The sequence below is a fragment of the Candoia aspera genome, chromosome 4 (assembly GCF_035149785.1).
Source record: "Candoia aspera isolate rCanAsp1 chromosome 4, rCanAsp1.hap2, whole genome shotgun sequence".
NCBI classification, from domain to species: domain Eukaryota; kingdom Metazoa; phylum Chordata; class Lepidosauria; order Squamata; family Boidae; genus Candoia; species Candoia aspera.
In genome coordinates, this window is record NC_086156.1 from 102,496,576 (window position 1) to 102,520,342 (window position 23,767).

A 23,767-nucleotide genomic window follows, 5' to 3' on the forward strand; every position below is an offset into this window, starting at 1 on the left:
AGGGAATTCTTCTCTTTGTTTACATAGATTTTTACCCAGAAACTTGAATTTGTGCCCCAAAGAGAAGTATGTCAGCTTCCTTTCGCATCTGTTCCCTTGTCTCCTGTCTAGTATACACAAATGCTATGACTGGGTTTTTTTCTGTCTTCCAGATATAGGGTTTATTTTCTTGTTTTTGTGTCTCTCTCTTTTCCAGAAGTTTGGAAGGGATGGGATGGGATGGGATGGGATATGAAGCATTGTGGAAGGGCAGGATGTGCTGGTACTCCTTCTCATTGCTAGTGAGGAATAAAGGGGCGTGCTGGTGTCTTACATATATTGCAGTCCTGGAAGAAATTCAGCAGCTCTTCTTGGAGGAGAACACAAGACTGGGGAGCGTAAATATTTGTGAAGGACATTGAGGCAAGCATATCATGATAAACATGCAGTCTGGAGAATTATATGTAACCCTAATTAGAGATAGTTTAGGTTATCAGTGGTGAAACTACAACAGGTAAGAAGATGGTGCTAAGACTGGGAAAACTGCAAATTCCAAGTTATCTGGGCGCTTAAGAAGGAGGATTGGTTTCTCCCTAACCCCAGCTGTCAACAGCTTTGGGTGGCTTGTCTTCTTCATGATGTGATATAACTAAAAAAATGGTCTTCCAAAGAGTCAGTTGTGATGAGCTTTGAAGGACGTTGACTTGGATGACATGGGTAGATCTTCAGTGACTTGGATGATGGCAGGTGGCCCAGATGACTGTTGTGGAGTCCCTCCTATTTTGATTCCATCTTTTTCCATGTGTTGTTCCTCTGGGGATGATGGGTTGATGTGATGTACCTGGAGGGGTTGGTGAGCAACGTATTCTATCGAGCTGCTGTGGCTGACAATCTTCAGGCATAGTAGCCCCACATGAATACGGCTAGGGCCATCATGATCACGGCATTGATGTTGACCGCCTGCCTCCAGAGCGGGTGCTCTGTGATACCCGCCAGATTCTGGAAGTCCTTGTCCCTCTCTTCTGGGCTCAGTTCTGGCTCCTCTGGGCTGTCAGAGCTCATCCCGCAACACCAGGCCAGGCCTTGGCGTAGTCGGCCAAAGGAGGTCATTGCTTTGGGGTCTGCATGGAGAGGAAAGAGGCACCTGAGGTTAAAGTTCTCTCAAAACATTGAAGCCTGTGTGATGACTGTGAAGTTGTGATAGGAGCGAACTCAAAAGGAAAGTAACGCATACTGAGAAAATGTGATAACTTGGGGACACACCAGGATTGTTTGGATGAGTATTTGAAAAAGGCTGCATCTTGTTTTCAAAATAACACCATGTGAGAACCAATACGGTGTAGTGATTAAGAGGCTGAACTGGCACTGGGGACGACCCAGATTCAGGTCCATCATCACTGGATGATTTTGGACCAGTCATGCTCTCTCAGCCCAGCCTACCTTAAAGGTGGAGGGAGTATTATGTATATTGCCTTGAACTCCTGAATGAAAGGTGGGCTATAAATCAAATAAATAGTGCAACATCCCCTCACCATCCACCTCTAGGACAGCCTCCAGTCTTCCATTCTTGGTGGCTGCATTCTTTGCTTGCTGCTGGCACCGCGTTGCTTCCTCCTCCTCCTCCTCCTCCATATCCAGATCGACCCGTGTCTCCTTACTGTGCCTGAGGCTGAATACCAGGCGATGCAGCTGGGTTGGCAGAATGGAAGTTTTGAGATGAATGAATGGCAAAACAGAATGGCTGTGTGGGGAAGGGGATTCTGGGAATTGTTGCCCAACTCATGATGGGCAACAAATTGGAAAAGGCTAGTTTGGCTATATAAAGGAGGAATGATTGCATTCATTTGTCAGGTGATCCATTTCTGAGTTAGGGAGATCTTGTGACACCACAACTACCAGGTCTATTTCCAAGAATCTCCCTGACGTCACCATCCCAAATTTTCTTTGGAATCCCTGTTAGCGCCTATAAAGAATAACTGTAAATCAGTTGCCGTGTAAAAGGTCTGTGGACCAGCTAATGGCCCTGAAAGAATTTCTGCCCTGGAAAGCAGGGTCCCATTAGAAGAAGAGAAATGGGTGGGTAGGAAGAGGTGGTGGTTGGGCTCTTTAGATTAGAGAAATATTTCCTGGTGGAGGGAGAGAGAGGGAATGTTCCCCCTTGGAAATTGAAAGCCAATTCAGACTAGTTAAGTACTGAATTCAGGAGACAATATGTGTGCGGGGAGGGGATGGGTGGATGAACACATATTCCTACATATGTACATACCTACAAACATTATATATTAATGTATTGTTCCAAGCTACAGTTTATAACATGAAATAGGTGGCTTGAATCTTGTGGATTTCTTAGTAATGAGCATGTCATTTTCATGCAACAGTAGAGAAGGGACCTGGCCCTGCCATTTTTTGCAATGTTTTTTCAACTTTTTAGTCTTGGACCTGGGTTTTTCTGATGTCGCATGCCCCCCCGCCCCACATCCCAGGTAATTAGCTGATCTGACCCTACTTCGCTTTTTCAAGATCAACCAAGGTTGGCTGGGACACCAATTATAGATCAAAAAACATTATCGGGAAAAGGTAATTTAAATAATGTTAATGTCCTGCTTTTTTTTAATAACTCAAAGAAATAGTCCTTACGGTACTTCTGTTTGAACGGAAAAAACAACCCTGTTTTCCTTTTCAATTGCCCACTCTGACTGAGATGATACCTCTTGCTTGTTTATGAAAACTAGACATAGAGATTCTGCTGCTTAAAACCCACTCCTCGCTGCCAAGAAAAATAAAGCTGGTAGGCTAAGTTTAAGAGTCATTTAGGAAGGAAAAAAGTGCAAGTATTAAAAGAGAGGGAGTTACCCAGCAGAGAAGCTACACCGTGGAAACTATAAGGAAACACTATAAAGGAAACACTAAAAAGGCACTGCCAGCTGAAGCTTCTTAGACTCCTATAGAAAGCTGAGTAGACTTCTCTAGGTCTACTAACCAAGTTTACTCATGGGGCAAGACTATTTTCTCATATGGGCTGTGTCCTGACTATAGGGAAGAAGAGGTTTAGAAATAAAGAGTGATTGGATAAGAGTCCTCTTGTCTGTGAGTCTAGTGGATTGGAAGAAAACCCTATAGAAGTTATATGAAAGAGAGGTGGCCTTTCTAGGCAGCTTCCTCTGTGACTTGGAGGTCTGAAATGGAGGAGCTTTAAGTGGCCATGGGAAGGAGGCACATCTCTTAGAAAGCCCTCTCAGGGTCCTTGTGCCAGAAGATGCATTCCAGTGTGTTGGCACTGTTTCCCTCACCCCAAACTCCCCCTGTACTTACATGTTTGTCAGGAATAGGTGATGTGCAGAGTGAGACCCCCATTGCAATGGCAGCTGTAGCCAAGAATAGGATGATGGCGAAATAAAGGTAGTGGACCCCACAGATCAGACGAGGGCAGTTACTTGGGAAGAGGCAGCTCCCGGTCCCATAGACAAATTCTGGGATCATTCGGGCCATGCCTATGGCGAGTCCCCCCATCATGCCCCAGAACGCACCCTGAGGAGGAAAATGGAGGATGAGTAACAAAGCAGGATGGAGCTTTCACATTCTACCAGGGACACTTAGCTCCTGTGCAGTTGCCTTCCCTGTTCCCTAAAACTGAGAGACCACTGCAAATCTGGGAAAAGCATGATTGTTAAAAAGTTTAGAAATGTGTGACACAGATCTCTCTCATCTCTGGTTCTCCACGCCAGCAGGCCAATGTTCTCCCATCCCCAGGACTGCATATGAAATGACTAACTCCAACTCAACTCCTGATGACTTAATGGGCATGTAGTAGAAGTTTTCCTCTGCCTTCTTAGGGACTCCCCCCCCCCCCGCACTTCCCAGTATCTGAAATCTCTGGATAGTCTCTTATTTATCTATAAGGTTCAAACTTGCTTAGGACAGGTAAGGTGGTTTAGATGCTACCATCCTAGCTGGGCTTGAAATTCTGGTACTCTTATTTCCTCTGTTTTGAGTGCTTGGGGTTCCCCTCCATGGATTCAATCCCTTACATGGAGTATCTGTGTAAATGTGATGGGTTGTGTCTTTCTTCTAATTTGCTCACCTGCTCACTAAGCCTTTGGACAAAGACTCCAAGGAGAAAAATGGCAGCAATGGGTGGGGCCAGGTAACTGCTGATGGACTGCATGTAGTCAAAGAGCTGCCCCCCCTGTGCAGCTTGTACCACAGGGATCCATGCAATGCTGACCCCCACAAGTAGCAAGATCCACACCCTGTAGAGAGAAATAGCAACATGAGGCTGTAATGCCTGGGCTGGGATACAGGACATGCTTGCAGAGTGGTGTTTAATTGGGGGTGAGAAAGGGTTTCCATGGGTGCACCTGCTTCCACATGAGATTCACTTACCTCATTGTATAGGTGAGCTCAGAGATTTGTGTTTCTAATGTAGCTGACATGCCCCTGCAGGACAATGCTGGCAAAAATACCAAAGAAGTGGGCAAATTTGGGAACCCTGCAGTGTTTATAGCAGTATGTGCTGGTGGATAGCATTAGCAATCCTAGCTGATGCCTGCCAACTTCCAAAATTAAAGAAAAGAAAAAATGGCTGAAATCTCACGAATTTGCCAGACCTTGCAAGATTTCAGAGGTTGTGCATTAATTCTTATGAGATTCCAAGTGAGAATATTAGCTTCTTGCAACAATTCCAAGTTGCTGTAATTAAAAAAAAAGATTTATGTTTTGGTGCCTACATCAGAGCACAACTCCCCTCACCATTTGAAAATGTTGCCATCCTTTGCGTTAAAGTCTTAAATTGGTTGGTATCACCAATCTTTCCCCACCTGGCTGAGCATGGTAAGAACTACTGTATAGTCCCAACACATCTGTAGGGCACCAGGTGGCAGAAGACTAACAAGATGCCAGTGGTTGGTTTTGGATAGCAAGGGAAGAGTGTAAATGAATATGGGGTGGTCCAGATTTCTTGCTCACCGGCCCACAATCAATAGCTCTTTGTCATTGGCTTGTGGCCTCAAGCGTTTGTAGATGTCCATGGTGAAGAGGGTGCCACTGCTGTTGAAGATGGAGGCAAGTGAACTCATGAGTGCGGCCAGCATAACTGCTAGCATAAGTCCCCGGAGGCCTGCCAGAATAAAACACCACAGGAAGGAACAAGGAATGAATTCCCAGGCATTCAGCATCACTCGTGCCATGCAGAGAAAGCTGGTTAAACTCACAACAGAGCTGGGACCTCTAATTCAGTGGCAGAGTCCCAGGTCCAATTCCTACTATCTGTAGTAGGACTGGAAAAACTTATCCATGACTCTGCCAATTATTGTTGACAGTCCCAACTAGCTGGACAAGTTGTTTGATTTTGCAGGTGCTCCCCAAGCAGAGGAAGGAAATAGTCTCATTCTTACCATTTGGCATGAGAGACACAACCAGTTTTGGATAGGCAATGTTGGAACACCCAACTTCTGTACCACATATTTGCTTGCATTCATCTGGAATGATGCAGGCTACTTCATCTGTAATGTGAAGAAGAGGGATGAGTGATACTCCTGTGATGCAGGTAACAACATTGCATTAACATATACCTGTGCATGTGCACACAGATGAATATGAACATGACGGTGTGTACCTGCTCCTGCTGGGTGCCAAGACGCTTTTGTTTTTACCATCTAAATACCCCATTTCTAAATTGGTGAGAGATCATTCTGGGGTTCTATGTTCTTAAATTACCCAAGGAAAAGATGGGAGAGGTGTTTTGGGACCTTCTCCCTCTGAGCCAGACAGGTAACCCACTCCTCAGATCTTCAGACAAGTAATCATGTTAATTTCTTGTAGTAAATCCTGTGGCATTTAGACTCATTTGATATAAATATTGTACATAAAGGAAGTGCTATCTTCAGTTGAGAAGAATCCTCTATTATCAATGTCTGTCTGTCTGTGTATCTATCTGTCATATCTATCTATCATCTATCAGCTTGGTCTAGTGGTTAAGGCGCTGGGCTAGAAACCAGGAGACAGAGAGTTCTAGTCCTGCCTGAGCCCACAAAGCCCTCGTGACCTATACAGCAGGGTCACAGAGGAGGAACCTGGATCATCCAGGGCAGAGTGTAATTTGAGGGTGTCAACATTGCATAGCAAGTTGAATGAGCCCCAGGAGAGCTCTGCTGGCCAGTACGAGGAGAGGCTTCGGTGAGCACTGAAGCTGCGATTTCTGAAGAAAGGCTCTGTAGTATGATTGACTGTGTGCAAATATCAATAGGGAATAATACTAAATTGTAAAATTGGGTGGTGTTAAGTTTGGGTCTTGTGCTCGACCTGAGTTGTTTAGTAACCTTCTCTAAGAATCCTGCACACGTGATTAATCACCCTGGCTGTGGGAGGAAGGAAGGGAGGAAGAGAAGTGTGCCATAACTTTCTCCATAACACTTATCTGCACAATAGTATACTATTGTTAATAATCATTATTCTCACATCGCATGCTTTTATATGCTAGAGAAATTATCTGCTACTGTCACCATCTGAGGAAGGGGACATTTGTGAACATATATGTTGTGGATGCTCTTAGATTTTACCAGAACCCTTAAAAAAAAAGTTTTAAAATTGAGAGAGATTGTCTGTCTTTAGATGCGGGGGGGGGGGGCAAAAGATTTAACAAGATGGTTTCTGGATGAAAGCCACTGAGTGCAAAGCAATAGTTGAATTTTAATTGGAAAGTCTTTCAAGTCCCTTCTGCAGGCAGGCTGGAAGGGAAGAAGATGTGCTTGTAAGCAGTAAGCAAACTAAGACTGAGAACATCACAAAAGTCCATACTGCCTCTAATGTAACCAGATAAGTAACATCCTTTTCTGAGATAAAATTAATACACATTACAGTTGATTTTATGTTATATAACATCTAGATCAATTTGGGATTGGAGGCTGTATTCTCAGCCAGCTGGGCCCAGCCAAAGTTGGAGAAGGTTCCTCTTGGCCGAGTTAGGTCCAACGATCTCCAAATCCATCCCTTTAATCTTGTCCCCTCTAATAGTATCTGGGACTGTTCTTTGGTTCAGCTGGATCAGCCACCTCACATTTTCCTTCTGGTATCTACATTCCAACCACCATCTGAGATGTTTACCTGGATACAGAATCCGACTAATCATGCCAGGCATAACCATGAGAAACATGGGCAGTAGTTTGAGGTACCCGCAAAGGATGCAGCCAGCTTTGACATGGGTCAGGTTCTTCCCGGCCAGGCACCTCTGCACTATGACCTACGTGGGATGGAAATGGGAAGGTTTGCTGTAAAATATCTATTCCATCTTCTTCATTTCTGTTCTAGGGCATTCTCATCCTAGTGCTCTTCAGACACGGTTTATGAGGTTGAACAGCTGGATGGTCACAAGGTATGTTCTTCTGTGGAAGAGTTGAGCTTGGAAAAGCTACACAGGGTTGAACTTGGGTAGTGCTTAGATGAGAGACAACCACGAAATTTTGGACATTAGACAGAAAAGCAAAAATAAATAAACAAATCTGAAAGAGGCAGCAGCTCTGTGCTGTTGGCCAGATGGATGTGTTTATAAAGTTAGGAGTTGGATTCAGCTTAATGGAGACTTGGCCTTAAATATATGTAATTTTCCTTCCATACCAAGCAACCAGAATCAGGGTGCATCATCAAAAGTTAGAATTAATTTCTTCCAATTTGAAAGCTGTAGGAAACCTTCAACCTTCTTAGACATGATAGCTGGATTTACTATCATATGTATAGGTAGTGTGAGGATTCTAAGCAAGTTTGTTGCTTTGTAAGTAAGGAACTGGGAGCTTAATCCAAACTGAAAGATTGTGACTCTTCAGAAATTACAGCATTATTTTTATTCCCACCATCCTTCCCTATAAACCATTCTGTACCTGGTCATTGCACCAATACCAGACAGAGTTGATGGAAAGACCAAGAATGACAGCTGGCCAGGGCAGATCACTAGTGGTGGCATCTCTGATCATGTGGAACGAGTCTTCACGGGGCAGGTAGCAGGAAGATGAGATGTTGTAGAGGGCAGGGCTAGGTGAAAGTGTCCGCTTGGGAAGAGCCTCCATATATTTGTCAAACAACCCTTGATAACCTCCAACTTCATTGAAGGCTGTACAGGAACAGTCATGGGTCATGTTAGCACTGAAAACCACATTTCCATTCAGATGAATACATGCTACATTACTCCTACTGTTTCCCAGTTTGGCAATCTCTTCCCTCCCTCTAACTTTTCCCTGTACAATGAAATTGTAAGCCAAGATTGCAGGCTTTTTTTGTTGCAGTTTTTGGAAATGTAAGTCTTGCTTCAGATTGATAGGATCTGTTGAACGTGTTTAACTAATGAATATGTGATTGCTAAAATGGAAGTGGTCAGATTGTCTTTACAGGAGCAAAATTAATATACAGTTATGTTTGTTGAAAGGACTGCAGTGAATGAGGATGAGCTGTGACAAGTTCACTGGTCCAATTTGTCTCTGGTTCAAATCATCCTCTTTTAAAAAAAACGTAAACACAGCACAAAAGGTAGCTGAATCTGTGGAAATGGCATTATTCTTCTGTCCTTTAAAAAACTGGGATTTCTTTTATGTGGATTCCCTCCATCCCTGCCCCGAAGTGACAAAAATGTCAGGGCATCACAAATGGCTGATGTAGTGTGAACTCCCTCTACAATTAGTGTGCAAAATTATGTGATTCTGGATCAAATGGCTAATGCAAAAAGCAACTTTGGAGACACTTTCTCCTGGAATCTTTGGGAACCATCTATTATTTCACTGTTCTTCGTTCTGCTATGAGTTGGAATTCCTTGAGAAGACTTCAGAGAAGGAGGCTCTTATTCTTCCTGTTTTCTTTACGGGATTTGGGGCTGAGCTGCTTCCATTCTAATATTTTGCCTGATTGAACGATATGATGATGTATCTCAAAGTGCTAATTATTCTAACATTGGCTCAAAAAGTTAGAATCGGATTTTTAGCAGAGTACTTGCTTCTACTATTTATGTCCTTGATTTTATATTACAGAGATTATATATTGGAATGGATCAAGACTTTAGTTTAGTCAACAGGTAGTCCTCACTTAATGACCATTCGTTTAGTGACAGTTCAGACTTACAACAGTGCTGAAAAACCGACTTACAACCGGTCCTCACACTTACAACTGTTGCAGCGTCCCCACAGTCACTTGATCATGATTTGGGTGCTTGGCAACTTGTTCGCATTTACAACTGTCTCAGTGTCCCATGGTCATGTGACCGCCTTTTTGACCTTCTTGGCCAGCTTCTGGCAAGCAATATCAATTGGAAACCACATGATTCACTTAACGACCACATGGTTTGCTTAATGACTGCAGTGATTCACTTAAAGACTGCTGCAAAAAGGGTCATAAAATCAGGTCAAATTCGCTTAATGACCACTTAGCTTAGCAACTGAAATTCTGGTCCCAATTATGGTCATTAAGCAAGGACTACTTGTATTCCTATTTTCATCATGCTTTCCTGTGTTTTAGGCTACTGGAGCCTGCTCCCTGCAGTTTGGGCAGACAGAAGAAACCAAACCTTTGTATCTTCAGCAGGAAGCATCCTACTCACCAAACCCCATGAGGACGAAAGCGCCTCCAATCATGACAAAGGTCTGGACTGTGTCGGTGTACATCAGGGCTGCCAACCCACCTGCAAGAGGGACAGAATGAGAGTCATGTGCAAGTATGATGGTGCTTTGGTCCTTCATCCACCAGGCTCTGTGTTATCTGCATGAGGTTTAGGCAACTGAGTGTCCTGTAATGCTGTTCTGCAACTCCTGCAAGGCCCAGCCCACCTGGGAAAGGATGATGGGAGCTGTAGGCCAATGCATTTTGAGGGCACTAGTTGGCCTATGCTGGGCTTTTTTTCAGATCCTCAGCTGACCTCTTCTACCTTGGAAAGAATCATGCACCCTGATTTATTTATTGTACTGAGGCATGCACAGACAGGCAGCATCTTTTTAGGATTTCTGAAAAATGTCTTCCCCACATTAGCTGGAAATGCCAAGCACCAAACAGAGGCTTTTTTGTCTGCAAACTCTGCACTTTGCTACTAAACTACAGACCTTCCTCCCTTCCTTGATGCTCTAGATCAGTGTTTCTCAACTTCAGCAACTTTAAGATGGGTGGACTTCAACTCCCAGAATTCCCCGGCCAGCACACTGGTTCCCTCCAGGAGCACTGCTTTATAGTTGGGACCTTCAGCAGTGTGTACAGCAGTGTGTAGGAAAGTGTGTAGGAGCAGATCTATTAGGGTTTGACAGTATTTATTATGCAGTGGAGGAGCTAATTGGTGAAGGTTGCTGGTGGTATTTGTGCTACGTGAAACAAGGCACAGCTGGAGCAAGGGAGAGGTGTCCACAAGATATGGTCAACAAAGTCAAGATGATGGCCATGATGATGTGATTGAAACTGCTCATTATTTATGTGCATTGCAGATAAAAATGGGCAGAGCTTGAATTGCACTGTGGTAGCCACCATTGTGACATTGTTAACCTCACCCTGTGTCTACCCCTGGAGAAGTTCCCTGGAGGAAGGAGGATCTGCCATGGAGGACCCAGCAGGAGCAACCAGGATCAGAAAGGGAGATCTGCAGAGCGGACTGATTGGGTAGAAAGATGGCTGTATTTGGGAAGGACACACCAGGCCTCAGGAAGGAAAGGTGCTGGAATTTCAAGAAGTTCAGGAAAGAGTTATTTTCCCCCTTTTCCCTCCACTTCTGTAGGCTAAAAGTGAAAGTAGTTGTCTTTTGTGCAAGTTGTCTTAAAAGTGGTCTTATCAAAGTTGCAGTAAGAGACACCTGTGTGAGTAAGGGAGGGGCCAGTGAGAGGTTTAAGAAGCTGCAAACAACTCCAGATGGAAATGTATGTGAGCCTAAGGCCTCTTTATATAAGAGAAATCATCACGTGTTTACTTGAAAATCACTGGAACAATGAACAATGAACGGTAGTTTGGAGAAGCACAATGTGTGTCTGGAAAGTTTCCATCCCCTTTCCTACCCTCGAACAAGCAGGCATTTTGGTCTAGTGGTTAAGGTGCTGGGCTAGAAACCAGGAGACTGTGAGTTCTAGTCCCACCTTAGACATGAAAGCTGGCTGGGTGACCCTGGGCCAGTCCCTCTCTCTCAGCCCAACTCACCTCACAGGGTTGTTGTTTTGGGGAAAATAGGAGGAGGAAGGAGCATTAGGTATGTTCCCTGCCTTGAATTATTTATAAAAATAATAACGGTGGGATAGAAAATAAATAAATATTAAATAATTACTGTTGCACATCTTCTTCAAGGCTATCTCCATATTTGTCTACAGCTGCTGCAATATTTGTCCACTCAGAGCTGCCCTCCACAGCCATTTTGGCTTGACTTTAGAAAATAAATAAATAAAATAAAAATAAATTCTCTGTTTCCTCAAGTTAGGTAGGCAGAACGTGTATGGGATCGGCAAATGCTGTAAGACAGATGGAAACTCAAGTGTAGCCCTTTGCTCGCATGGAAGGGGAACAAGAATTTAGCTACTACAAGAGGGCAGCTTTGGCATTTATTTCTTGATTGATTTATGGCATTTGCCTCCCCACTTTTCTTGATTGCTCAAGGCAGGATTCAGGACAAGGGGTGTCTCCTAATTTGACCCCCATAATAATGGATTTGTAAGTTTAGCCTGAGAGAGAATGACTGGCCCATAATCCCCTCCTGAGCATCATGATTGAGTGAGGAGCTGAATCTTGATCTCCCCAGTTTGAGTACAATACCCTAAACCCTAGACCACCCGGGCTTTTTTCATCTCAAACAAAAAAAGGTGATTAAGCCTGTTGCAGGCTTAATAATCTTATTTTGCTTAATTTTGTTATTTTTATTTTTGCTTTTTTTTAAGATGGAAAATTATGTTGCTGTCTTGGCATTGTGCTCTTGAGGGTCAGCAACGTGATGGCAACAAAAATGGGATTGTAGCACCAGAGATGACCCCTGGCTTGTAGGTGGCACTCCCCAGCAATATTAAGATATAGTACTTCTCTCTACAGTAATAATTGGGATTCCCAAGTCAAGATCAGTTTGCCAGAATCTATTAAAAGGCAGCCAGGGGGCTGACTCAGAAAACCATGTCAGAAGGAGGACAGGACAACTGTGAAACATGCTCAGTGATAAACATGCTAGAATGGAGGCAAGGTGATAGAGCAAGAGGAAATGTGCTCATCTGTGGTTCGAGTGGCCAATAGCACAACATCCATCTTTAGGAGGAGCCCCTCCTGTGGAAGAATTTAAGCAATTTTAATCTTAGTAAGGCTTTAGTGATAGGGGGAGATATGCCCAATTAAATGCAAAATTCCAGAGGTTAGCCAGAAGAGATAAGGAATTATTTTTAAACAAGCAATGCATGGAAGTGGAAGAAGACAATAGAATAGGAAGGACAAGAGACCTCTTCCAGAAAATTAGAACCATCGGAGGTAAATTCCAGGCCAAAATGGGTATGATCAAAAACAAAGATGGCAAGGACCTAACAGAAGAAGAAGAGATCAAGAAAAGGTGGCAAGAATATACGGAAGACCTGTATAGGAAGGATAACAATATCGGGGATAGCTTTGACGGTGTGGTCAGGGAGCTAGAGCCAGACATCCTGAAGAGTGAGGTTGAATGGGCCTTAAGAAGCATTGCTAATAACAAGGCAGCAGGAGACGACGGCATCCCAGCTGAACTGTTCATAATCTTGCGAGATGATGCTGTCAAGGGAATGCATGCTATATGCCAGCACATTTGGAAAACACAAGAATGGCCATCAGACTGGAAAAAATCAACTTACATCCCCATACCAAAAAAGGGAAACACTAAAGAATGTTCAAACTATCGAACAGTGGCACTCATTTCACATGCCAGTAAGGTAATGCTCAAGATCCTGCAAGGCAGACTTCAGCAGTTCATGGAGCGAGAATTGCCAGATGTACAAGCTGGGTTTAGAAAAGGCAGAGGAACTAGGGACCAAATTGCCAATATCCGCTGGATAATGGAAAAAGCCAGGGAGTTTCAGAAAAACATCTATTTCTGTTTGATTGACTATTCTAAAGCCTTTGACTGTGTGGACCATAACAAATTGTGGCAAGTTCTTAGCGGTATGGGGATACCAAGTCATCTTGTATGCCTCCTGAAGAATCTGTATAATGACCAAGTAGCAACAGTAAGAACAGACCACGGAACAACGGACTGGTTTAAGATTGGGAAAGGAGCATGGCATGGCTGTATACTCTCACCCTACCTATTCAACTTGTACACAGAACACATCATGCGACATGCTGGGCTTGAGGAATCCAAGGCTGGAGTTAAAATTGCTGGAAAAAACATTAACAATCTCAGATATGCAGATGATACCACTTTGATGGCTGAAAACAAAGAGGAACTGAGGAGCCTTATGGTGAAGGTGAAAGAAGAAAGTGCAAAAGCTGGCTTGCAACTAAACCTCAAAAAAACCAAGATTATGGCAACCAGCTTGATCGATAACTGGCAAATAGAGGGAGAAAATGTAGAAGCAGTGAAAGACTTTGTATTTCTAGGTGCAAAGATTACTGCAGATGCTGACTGCAGTCAGGAAATCAGAAGACGCTTAATCCTTGGGAGAAGAGCAATGACAAATCTAGATAAAATAGTTAAGAGCAGAGACATCACACTGACAAGAAAGGTCCGCATTGTTAAAGCAATGGTGTTCCCCATAGTAACATATGGCTGCGAGAGCTGGACCATAAGGAAGGCTGAGAGAAGGAAGATTGATGCTTTTGAACTGTGGTGTTGGAGGAAAATTCTGAGAGTGCCTTGGACTGCCAGAAGATCAAACCAGTCCATCCTCCAGGAAATAAAGCCAGACTGCTCACTTGAGGGAATGATGTTAAAGGCAAAACTGAAATACTTTGGCCACATAATGAGAAGACAGGACACCCTGGAGAAGATGCTGATGCTAGGAAGAGTGGAGGGCAAAAGGAAGAGGGGCCGACCAAGGGCAAGGTGGATGGATGATATTCTAGAGGTGACGGACTCATCCCTGGGGGAGCTGGGGGTGTTGACGACCGACAGGAAGCTCTGGCGTGGGCTGGTCCATGAAGTCACAAAGAGTCGGAAGCAACTGAATGAATAAACAACAAGGCTTTAGTGTGGAGTTCCTGAGCAGAGTATAAACTGTAGTAGCAATTATTCAGCTAGCAAGTAAGCTTCAAGAGGAAATAGTTTCTTTATTTTATTAGACCAGTGTTTCTCAACCTTAGCAACTTTAAGATATGTGGACTTCTACTCCCAGAATTCCCCAACCAGCATGCTGACTGGGGAATTCTGGGAGCTGAAGTTCACATATCTTAAAGTTGCTAAGGTTGAGAAACACTGGTCTAATACAATCAGATTATTTTCTTTCTTTTTGGTTTGCCATATGGAACACCTGCCCCAGCTATACTCTATCCCCTTGCCCAGGAATTTCAGCTTCCTGCTGGGTACCCAGCCCATTTCCTGGCCCAAGAACCCAGTTACCTGTCGTGGTGTAAATGGTGGTTATGATCAGAAGTGCTATGACAGAAAGGTAAATATTCCAGCCCAAGGCTTGCTGGATGAACACCGCGCCAGAAAACATGTCCACCTGCAGGAGGGAGAAGCAGAAACACTACCAGGAACATGCACAGATTAGCCAGAATTTAAAAGCAACAAGAACATTTAAACCACCCTTCCTAAAAAGGTGAAAGTAGGAGATTTGTATTTCCAAATATTCCCCCTGCTCCGTCACTGTATTCCGGACGTCTGGAGAAATGACCTACTGATATTTTGGTGAAGATATACATGAAAAGAGATATGATGGACAGATAGAGACGGATTCGTTGGCCTCCGAAACGCTTCTTTAAGTACTGGGGCATTGTGATGACCTGCACAGGGGAAGAAGCAGAAGACGTGTTAGTTTTCTTTGTGTCATGTCAGAAGATCCCCAAAGGGCCAGAGTGCTCAAGGGTAGCGCAAGGCTTACAGAGCCCAACGGAACCTGACAGGGTTGGCATGCTCAGGTTGGCACACTCTAGGTCGCAGGAGATGTGCCTTCTCTGTCGCCAACCCTGCCTGTCCTTCGAAAGGCATTAAAGGCCTGGCCCTTTCCCCAGGGACCGGGTCAGGGAGGGGTATGATGCCATCAGGTGAATTTTCCCCAGCCCTGTATTTTTGCTGTGTGTTTTGCTTTTTAAATTATTTATTCCTTGCGTCATTCTTCAGAGGCAATAGTGGGTTGTTTGCTGGTGATGTATGCCACTTTGATTTGTGTGCCACGTGGGTGACTATATAAATTAAACTAATAATAAATATGGCCCAAACGGATGGGTATTTATTTCCTGTAGCTGCCTTTTTATACTGGCAATGACCTGGTTTATAATAAAAATCAAGTTAAAGCCCAAAGCATTAAAAAATAAAATCTTTTAACAATGAAAAGTCTGTGGTTTAGACTTCCACTCCTGGAAGTGTTGCCAACTGAAGATGGCTCTGAGAAAGCAGAGCTGAAGACCATGGCAAAGAGCAAGGAAACCATGAGTAGACCGGTCCCGTGGAACCTCTCTGTATAGAGAGAGGAGGGGAGATTATTCACACGTGCTCCGGATGGCTGCTTCTCGTGAGGAGACCGCAGGACGGTGGTTTTCCGCAGGTTTGAGTGCCGGCAGATGGCAGGATTAGCCATCTTGCTCGCAACCACAGCGGAGCCTTTTAAAGGACACTAAGTTCACAAACCTCACTTTCTAATCACTTCCTGAAATTGCCTATTAACCATTTCAAAGATATTAGAGATCTTTGGAATTACAAACGTGTGCTGGAGAGGAGAATCACTACCTCAGCGGAGAGATAAACCGGAACAAAGAGCCATCCAAGGAGGAGAATAATAAATATAGCCTAGGGAGAAGGAAAGAAATGGAGTGAGAACTAGGATAGGTCAAGTTGCCGTCTTTTTCTTTTCCCCTAAATCCTCATCGAAGCTCCCCGATGATCAGTTTGGGGCTTGTGACAGGCAGAAGTGAAACGGGTGAGCTTTCTCCAGCATTGCATTGTCAATTCTTGCCGAATATCTGTAGAGAACGATGAAATAAAAATTGTTTCCATAGCAGCAGGGCTGTGGGCAGGGTGGGAGTCAAAAAAGGCAAGATGGCCGCCACAACCGTGCGATTGAAGCCCCGCCCCTTTTTAACAGGCATCATGATGGACATTAAAAAGGGGCAGGGCTTCGATCACACGGCTGTGACTGCCATCTTGCCTTTTTTGACCCCCACCCTGCAGATACCTCTGCACAGCAGCCTTTTACCTCAGCTGGTGGGGGGTGGGACTCAGGGACTAATCAAGCTGCTCTGGTGCTTTTTGACCCCAGTTTCTGCTCATCAAATGAGGGGGGTCTTGCTCTGCCCCCTCGCTGGGATTCCCCGGGGGAAACCCCCAACCTTGCCCACCCACTACTTACATTCCACTCAAATCCTGCCACGGCCAGGCCATTTGCTGCCCCGGTGCCTGCCAATCCCACAAAATGCCCGCTGCCGATGTTGCTGGCAAAGAGAGAGGCGCCAATCTGTGGACACAACCACCGTTTTTTAAAAAAAACCCACAGCATTTTGACTTTCCAAATCTGCCTGGCCCTGTCGTCCTGGGTCTTGTCTCTCAATTCATCCAGAATCTTAGGTCGCTTTTCTTTCTCTCCTACCCTTGTCTCACTATCATAGAATCCTATGGTTGGGACTTTGGAGGCAATCTAGTCCAACCCCCTGCCCGGGGCAGGAACCCTGATACCATCCCAGACAGGCTGTTTCATCTCCCTCTCCTTCCCCATGACCTGCTTGCATTATCCTTCTTCCTCCTATAACACTGGTTACTCACCGGCCACCACACCATATTCCTTCCAGCCAAGAAATATCCCCCCACCGTCCCCCGATTGATCCGGCTCATGGACTGTGAACCACAAGAGAAAGAGAAAGGAAAGATGTGATGAGGATTTGTAGTCTGAGTCGTGCAAAACATCCTACCCTGCTTGGCTTAACCATGGTTTGTGGAATAAACCACAATTATCTGGGTTTCCTGCGTCATGACACCACATGCAGCCCTGCTTTTCCGTTCTGTAGGCCTTAGAGCCTCTGCTAACCGTGACTGACAGGGGTTTTCCAGCACTTGGAGGCAGGAAGCCCGTGAAAATTGTCATTTCAGCTCTATGATAGGGTTATCACAGTTAAGAAAGCAAAGCCAAGTCCCCAAATTGTCCCCAAACCCAACCCCAGCTCTGCCCATTGCTGTGAAATGTCCGTCCACGCTGAAGTTCCTTGCAGATTGCCCTTCCAAATGGGTGGGTTAACAGAAGACTCTAAATCAGTGTTTCTCAACCTTTGCCACTTTAAGATGTGTGGAGATTGGTCTTGCTGTGGACCCCGATGCCGAGGAACTTCAGCATCAGGGAACATGCCTTCTTGGTGATGGTTTCTGTCCTCTGGAATAGTATACCCTCCTATTAATATTTTGGAGGGCCATGAAGACCTGGCTCTTTAGGAGGGCCTGCTGTAAACTTGAGCCCAGGCCAAGGCAGTAATTTGCAAAAACACCTCAGACAGCTCCCACCCCACCCCCATCTTCATGAAGATAAAAAAAGTAGCACATTGAGACTTGCAAGATTTTAGCGGAGAACTTTATGGGCACTGAAACATCAACAAAACCTTCCAAAAAATTCATCTCTCTCTCCTCTCTCTCTCTCATCTATCTCTCATCTCTCCTCTATCTAGAATTAGTATGTCATATAGTTTCTCAAATATATATTCTTCATAGCCTTTTCTCACAGGATACTCAACACAATTTAAAATAAAACATTCAGTTATTGTAATGCTACCTGTAGTAAGTATCAACTCCCAGAATTCCCCAGTCAGCATGCTAGCTGGAGAATTCTGGGAGTTGAAGTCCACGCACCTTAAAATGGCCAAGATTGAAAAACACTGCTTTAAATAAAGGAAGGGTATCCGCAGGGCATGGTTAAAAAAGTCAAGATGGTGGGCGTGACAGTGTGATCAAAACTCCTCCTGTTTTTTATATGTAATGCAGGAGGAGCTTCAATTGCATCATCGTGCCTGCCATCTTGACTTTTTGGCCATGCCCTGCAAACACCTCTGAAATAAAGCCAGACAAATTATTATGACTCAGCCTGGCTTGTGAAACACACAACCATTTAATCCCATTTAATCAGTATCAAAGGAGGAGATTTCTAGAATAAACTACTGTAAAAGAAAGTGTCTGGGAGCAGATAGTAACTCTTTAGGGAACAGATACTTCAGTCACTCATCCTTTCAATTATACCCATTACTAGCTTCTAGTACATTCCTGAACTGTGTAACTGTGGACAATAATTAACCCCATCTGGAGCAATAAGACTTGGAGTTAAAAAGACAAGGCACTAACAGCCTGGATAAAAAAGCCTAATAAATATGCATATGGGTCACCCTCCCAACTTGCATCTGGGCAGAAGACTTTGTGAAAAAGGGCTGCAAAAGCAGGTTGTGATATTGCAGCTGTTTAAGTGCGTTGCCTACATTATTGCAACTGACTTAAGGTTAAATATATCCAAGCAGTTTGGGTTAGACAATCTTGCCTGTTGAACATACCATATGCACTTTCACTGGCCCTTGAGTGAAATTCTGGTAACTCAATCAGCTGTTTTCCTAATTAAAAATGGTAGGTTTGCCCTTGTTAGACAATATTTGATTTCTAAATTCTGGCACACTTTATTGAGTTGCCCATTAAAAGATTATTCCCTGGTTAGTTTACACATTGGAACAAATAAACATTTTAAAATGAAAATGGAATATTATTCAAACAAATAAAAAACAAAGAAAAGTGCAATATTAGAAAAAAATACATTCATTCCATTATAATAGAGGCAGCCTAAAATAATTAGCATCTTAGAATCCAAGGAGTGCTTAAGAAGTTGGTGTGAATCAAGATGCATCTGCATCAGATGTAATTACAGCTCACAAAAGCTTATGTCTTTTAATAAAATTTGTTAGTGGGGAAAGGTGCTGCCAGGTTCCTCCTGATCTTTAACTGGTGAGAAAGGAGCCCATACAAGGTTTTCTTTTTTTTTGCTTTTGCTGTCTAAATATACAGAAGGATTGCTATTTTATTTGATGTTCCCCCCAGTTTGGTCTCCTCTGAGAAGTAAAGGGTGCCAGGAGGTAGGACGTGGTGATGCTGGCTTTCTTGGCCTATAAATCCTTGTGAAAAAATAAAGATCTTGTAGTAAAACATGGGATCTCACTTCCCTAAAAACATTCAATCCTGATTTAGATTTCCCTTCCCTGGCTATCAGCAGATTTGGAGCCAGTTTTCAATCTGGAAGACAACCTGGAGGGAAATGTTAGCAACTGTCTCCAGTATTGTGAGCCTAACTCAAATCAGACCTTTTCAGGGAAAATAAGAGAGATCCTTTGAACCTCCTCCATAGAAATTTCGCTCGGCAAGGAAATCCACATTGAATCCCAGCAGTACTTTTACTAACTGAATGACCCACCACTCGCAGAGCAATCTCAGTCCAGCGTTACCTTCCATTGCTTCTACGTACCCAGAGGCCAGTGCCAATGACCGCAAGGAAGTAGAAGCAGATGACAGAAATGTCTGCTGCGTTGCTGATGGCAGTCTTTTTTGGTGTAAGGATTGGTGATTCTGTCTCCATGATGCTGTAAGCTCCAGACGTTCTACAGCCAAATGGGCAAAGCTAAATAACCCTCTTCGACCATTCTTCTGAAGAACTTTAATGAGTGGTTAATAACAAACTTAGTCATGGGTTGGATGTGCAATTAACTTGGAGTGTATGTGACCCGGGGGGGGGGGCAGTGATGGGAGAAAGGGCAACTTCCAGTATCTTGGTTCAACTTGCCTCCCCCTTCTTTTTGTATCCAGAAGATGCATAGTAGGCAGATGTCAGCAGGCAGAGCATTCCTTGATGCAAATCTTCATGTCTTGGTTTGGACATGCACGTCGTTGTCTGACATGTCCTTGACACCAAAAACAAATGCTTAGTACATTAGAACTTTCCAGCAAAATATTTTATAAATGCCAGTTTGTTCTGATGAATTTTAGGTAAAAGTTAACTTGAGTTAAGCTTTGTCCAGGAGGATCAAGAGCAGGGATGGAGAATGTTGACTCTCCATGCCTCCAGCTAGTGTGGTCCATAGTGATGGAGATGGGAACTCTCAATTAGCCACATCTGGAATGCTCTCAAGTCATCTTCTCTAAACAGAACACAGGCCCTACCATGGGGCAGAGCAAGGCAACTGCCTTCAGGTGGCATATGAGGGGACACACTGCAGGCTATTTCTTCTGATTGCCCCACCTCTCTCTTGGCCACATGGCATCTACATGGGCACTGAGCTGCATCAGACCTGAATTAATAGAAAGTGTCCTGCCCCAACCTTCAGAAGTTCTATTCCTATTCTTTTTAATATTTAGTTTTATTAGTAAAATTCAGCAAAGATAAACATGATACAACAATGATGATACAATTAATATAACAACATTGGGTTGATCTGAAAAAGCAGATCCTGCACCTGCAGGAAAAACACTAGGAAGAAAAAAAAGCGATGAAAATTAACTGAAACTTTTAATAAGAAAAAAAGAAATCAATTCATGTCATATTAATATACAACTTGCATATACATACATACATACATATTCTAGACTATATAGAAACATACTGCTCCATCACCTCTTTTCTACAATATAAAGACCGTTCAAAAATCAACCAAGAACATATCTCTTGAATCCAATCCAATCTTTGACATCTGGAATGTTGTGCTCTTTCCATCTACATTAAATGATTCTTTGATACTACCCTGACTTTGGGAGCTCTTGATTGATTGATTGATTATGTGCCATCAAGTTGTTTTTGACTCCTAGTGACCACATAGGTAGATTCTTTCCATGCTGATCTGCCCTTAACCTGGTCTTTCAGGACTTCCAGCACTGCAGCCATCGCCGCTGTAACTGAGTCTGTCCATCTTGCTGCTGGTCGTCCTCTTCTTTTTCCTTCCGTCTTTCCCAGCATCAAAGCCTTCTCCAGAGAGTGAGGTCTTCGCACAATGTGTTCGAGGCAGGATAACTGGAGCCTGGTCATTTGTGCCTTGAGTGAGAACTCGGGGTTGATTTGTCCAATGATCCATTTGTTTGTTTTCTTGGCTGTCCGTGGTATTCTCAGAAGTCTTCTCCAACACCAAAGTTCAAAGGCATCAAGACTCTTCCTATCCTGCTTCTTCAATGTCCAACTTTCACTTCCATAGTGTGTCACAGGGAAGACCATGGCTTGCACAATTCTGACCTTTGTAGGTATAGACACATCATGGCATCTGAATATCTTTTCCAAGGCCTTCAATGGCTGCTCTATCAAGCAGTAATCTGTGGAGTATTTCTTGACTGCTTGTACCATCAGGAAATTCTTCCTAACATCTAACCTGAATAACTAATCCTCAGTCTCAACCCACTAGTTCTGGGCCTGCCCCCCAGGGTAACAGGGAACAAGTCCCCTCATTCATCTAAATTTCAGGCCTTTAGATATCTGAAGGCTGCTGCTGTCTTATCTCCTCACAGTCTTCACACACCCACTTCCTTTTAACTCCAGGCCCTTCACCTACTTGTACTCTTCCTCTGCACTTAATCCACTTTGCTAATGCCTCTTTCGGTGGTGGTGCCTAAAACTGGACACAAGGCAGAGTAGAAAATGGGGCGATTACTCCCCATGATCTGGACTCAGTGCTCCTGTTCATACACCCCAAAGTAACATTTGCTTTTTAGCAGTTGCCGTGCACTGCTGGCTAATGAGCACACATTCCTTTGGCAAGAGCCAGTGAACTGCAGCCAGGAATTCTGGGAAGTTCTGTCCACAAGCTTGCACCAAAAGGTTCTCACCAGTAGGGGGTGATATTGGCTTAGAAGGATCATGTGATTCAGGGCAAGGGTTTTACTGGATGGAAAGAATGTGATGGTGTGACTTCTCAGGCTGGTTTTTGCAACTGTAAGCCATCAAAGTGACAGGGGAAGAGGTTCAGGAGCAAAAGCCACACTTTTGGTACATTTCTGGTTAATTGTGTTAATTGCTTTACTTTGTTTTTACAAGGCTGTCTTTGTTTTTTTAACCTGTGAGTTGCCCAGAGTCATGTAAGTGGGGTGGCCGACAATGTAAATGGAATGAGATAAATTTTTTTAAATCCCCAAACAAAACAGTCCATAAACTGTTGAAATAGCTGGATATCCCATTAAAAAGCAAGGGGTTCTACATTTCATAATCATTAGTAAAGGATTTTGAAAATGGCAGGGAGAAGCTCACTTCTGCCCTTTTCCCATAGCAAATGCATGAAGCTTTCCAATCATGCTGAAAATATCTCTACTTCTGCCCCTGCCATGCAGACCTCTTGTCAGTGGATAAAGGTACAAAGAAAGGATCTAGATGAGGGTTTCTCAGCCTTAGCAACTTTAAGGTGTGTGGACTTCCAGAATTCCCCAGCCAGCTTTGTGAGTGGATTCTCTCATAGAGCTAGTTTGGTCTAGTGGTTAAGGTGCTGGGCTAGAAGCCAGGAGACTGAGAGTTCTAGTCCCGCCTGAGGCAGGAAAGCCGGCTGGGTGACCTTGGGCCAGTCCCTCTCTCTCAGCCCAAGAGCCAATCAGGTGTGGTAGGAGAGTTCTAGTCCCACCTTAGGCACGAAAGCCGGCTGGGGGACCTTGGGCCAGTCCTTCTCTCTCAGCCCAGCTCATCTCACAGGGTGGTTGTTGTGGGGAAAATAGGAGGAGGAAGGCGTATTAGGTATGTTCACCGCCTTGAGTTATTTATAAAAATAATAAAGGTGGCACAGAAAATAAACAAACAAATAAATAAATAAATACTGCTGCACACCTTCAAGGCTATCTCCATATTTGTCTACAGCCGCTGCAATATTTGTCCACTCAGAGCTGCCCTCCACAGCCATTTTGGCTTGACTTGCAAGAGAGACAAGGCATCTGGTTTCTATAGAGGCATCTCTCCACACCGTACCTGATTAGCCCTTATTAACACAGGTTTAGTGCTCTTTTGAAAGAGCACTAGAACTATGTTTAAAAAAACAAGTCTTGCACTCTCCTGAAAGGCTGCTCGGTCATATGCTGCACCAAAAGTGTATTTAAATCAGGAAAGCGATGGGTTCCACCAGCCGCGTGTTGCTGCTTCTGTCACCACTGTGTGTGCATTACAGCAGGGTTCCTCAACCGTGGCAACTTTAAGATGTGTGGACTTCAATTCCCAGAATTCCCCAGCCAGCATGGCTGGCTGGGGAATTCTGGGAGTTGAAGTCCACACATCTTAAAGTTGCCAAGGTTGAGGAATCCTGCATTACAGGCTTCAGCTACTTCTGCTAACACGGGCCTTTATGGGGATAGCCTGTTGGCATGTTTTATTGTTTTTAATATCTCTGAACACTTGTGTGCAAAAGGGCTACAACTATTACCCTGACCAGGCAACGCTCTCAGGGCCAGTTTCATGCTGTGGCCCTTTCCACGTCTACTTGAGCAACACCCCATGGTTCCTTATGCCCCAGTTGGTGTGTGGGTCAGGTGCCATTTGCCAATTCATTCCGGCGTTAGTGCCTCTAGGTGCCATGGGGTTGATTCTTGTTATTATGGGCAGGGCAATCACAGCTTGTGATTCCAAAGTTCACCAGAGCACCCCTGTTCTTCATGACTGTCGCCTGGCTATGCCGGGTTCTGCCAGCCAGGAGGGGGTCTCCTTTGTCACTTGCTGCCAGCACTGCCATTCCT

At 44.1% G+C, this 23,767-nt stretch overlaps 1 protein-coding gene across 2 annotated transcripts; it reads right to left on the reverse strand.

Moving 5' to 3' along the window:
* Window positions 1-802: 802 nt before the first annotated feature.
* On the reverse strand, window positions 803-19,661 carry SLC5A2 (solute carrier family 5 member 2). 2 transcript variants are annotated; one of them, XM_063303063.1, is made up of 15 exons: window positions 19,551-19,661; window positions 16,835-16,906; window positions 16,425-16,529; window positions 15,806-15,865; window positions 14,758-14,862; window positions 14,477-14,582; window positions 9,554-9,634; window positions 7,851-8,080; window positions 7,081-7,216; window positions 5,373-5,480; window positions 4,945-5,095; window positions 4,061-4,229; window positions 3,292-3,507; window positions 1,512-1,668; window positions 803-1,100 (listed from the first exon to the last, which is right to left on the reverse strand). In XM_063303063.1, the coding sequence occupies exons 1-15, from the start codon at window positions 19,659-19,661 to the stop codon at window positions 874-876; spliced, it is 2,034 nt and encodes a 677-aa protein (XP_063159133.1). In that variant the 3' UTR covers window positions 803-873. The 2 variants fall into 2 exon arrangements, with proteins under 2 accessions (XP_063159133.1, XP_063159134.1); XM_063303064.1 differs by lacking the exon at window positions 19,551-19,661 and having other exon boundaries at window positions 803-1,006; window positions 1,580-1,668.
* Between the last annotated feature and the right edge of the window lie 4,106 nt (window positions 19,662-23,767).

Bases quoted from the DNA above. Each gene is read 5' to 3' on its own strand.
- SLC5A2 (XM_063303063.1), bottom strand. From the start codon at position 19,661: ATGGAGACAGAATCACCAATCCTTACACCAAAAAAGACTGCCATCAGC. The intron at 14,583-14,757 runs GTAGGTCATTTC...TCCCTCCTGCAG, and splicing joins ATATCTTCACCAAAATATCA to GTGGACATGTTTTCTGGCGC. The intron at 1,669-3,291 runs GTAAGTACAGGG...CTGCCAACCCAG, and splicing joins CACCTATTCCTGACAAACAT to CTGCATCGCCTGGTATTCAG.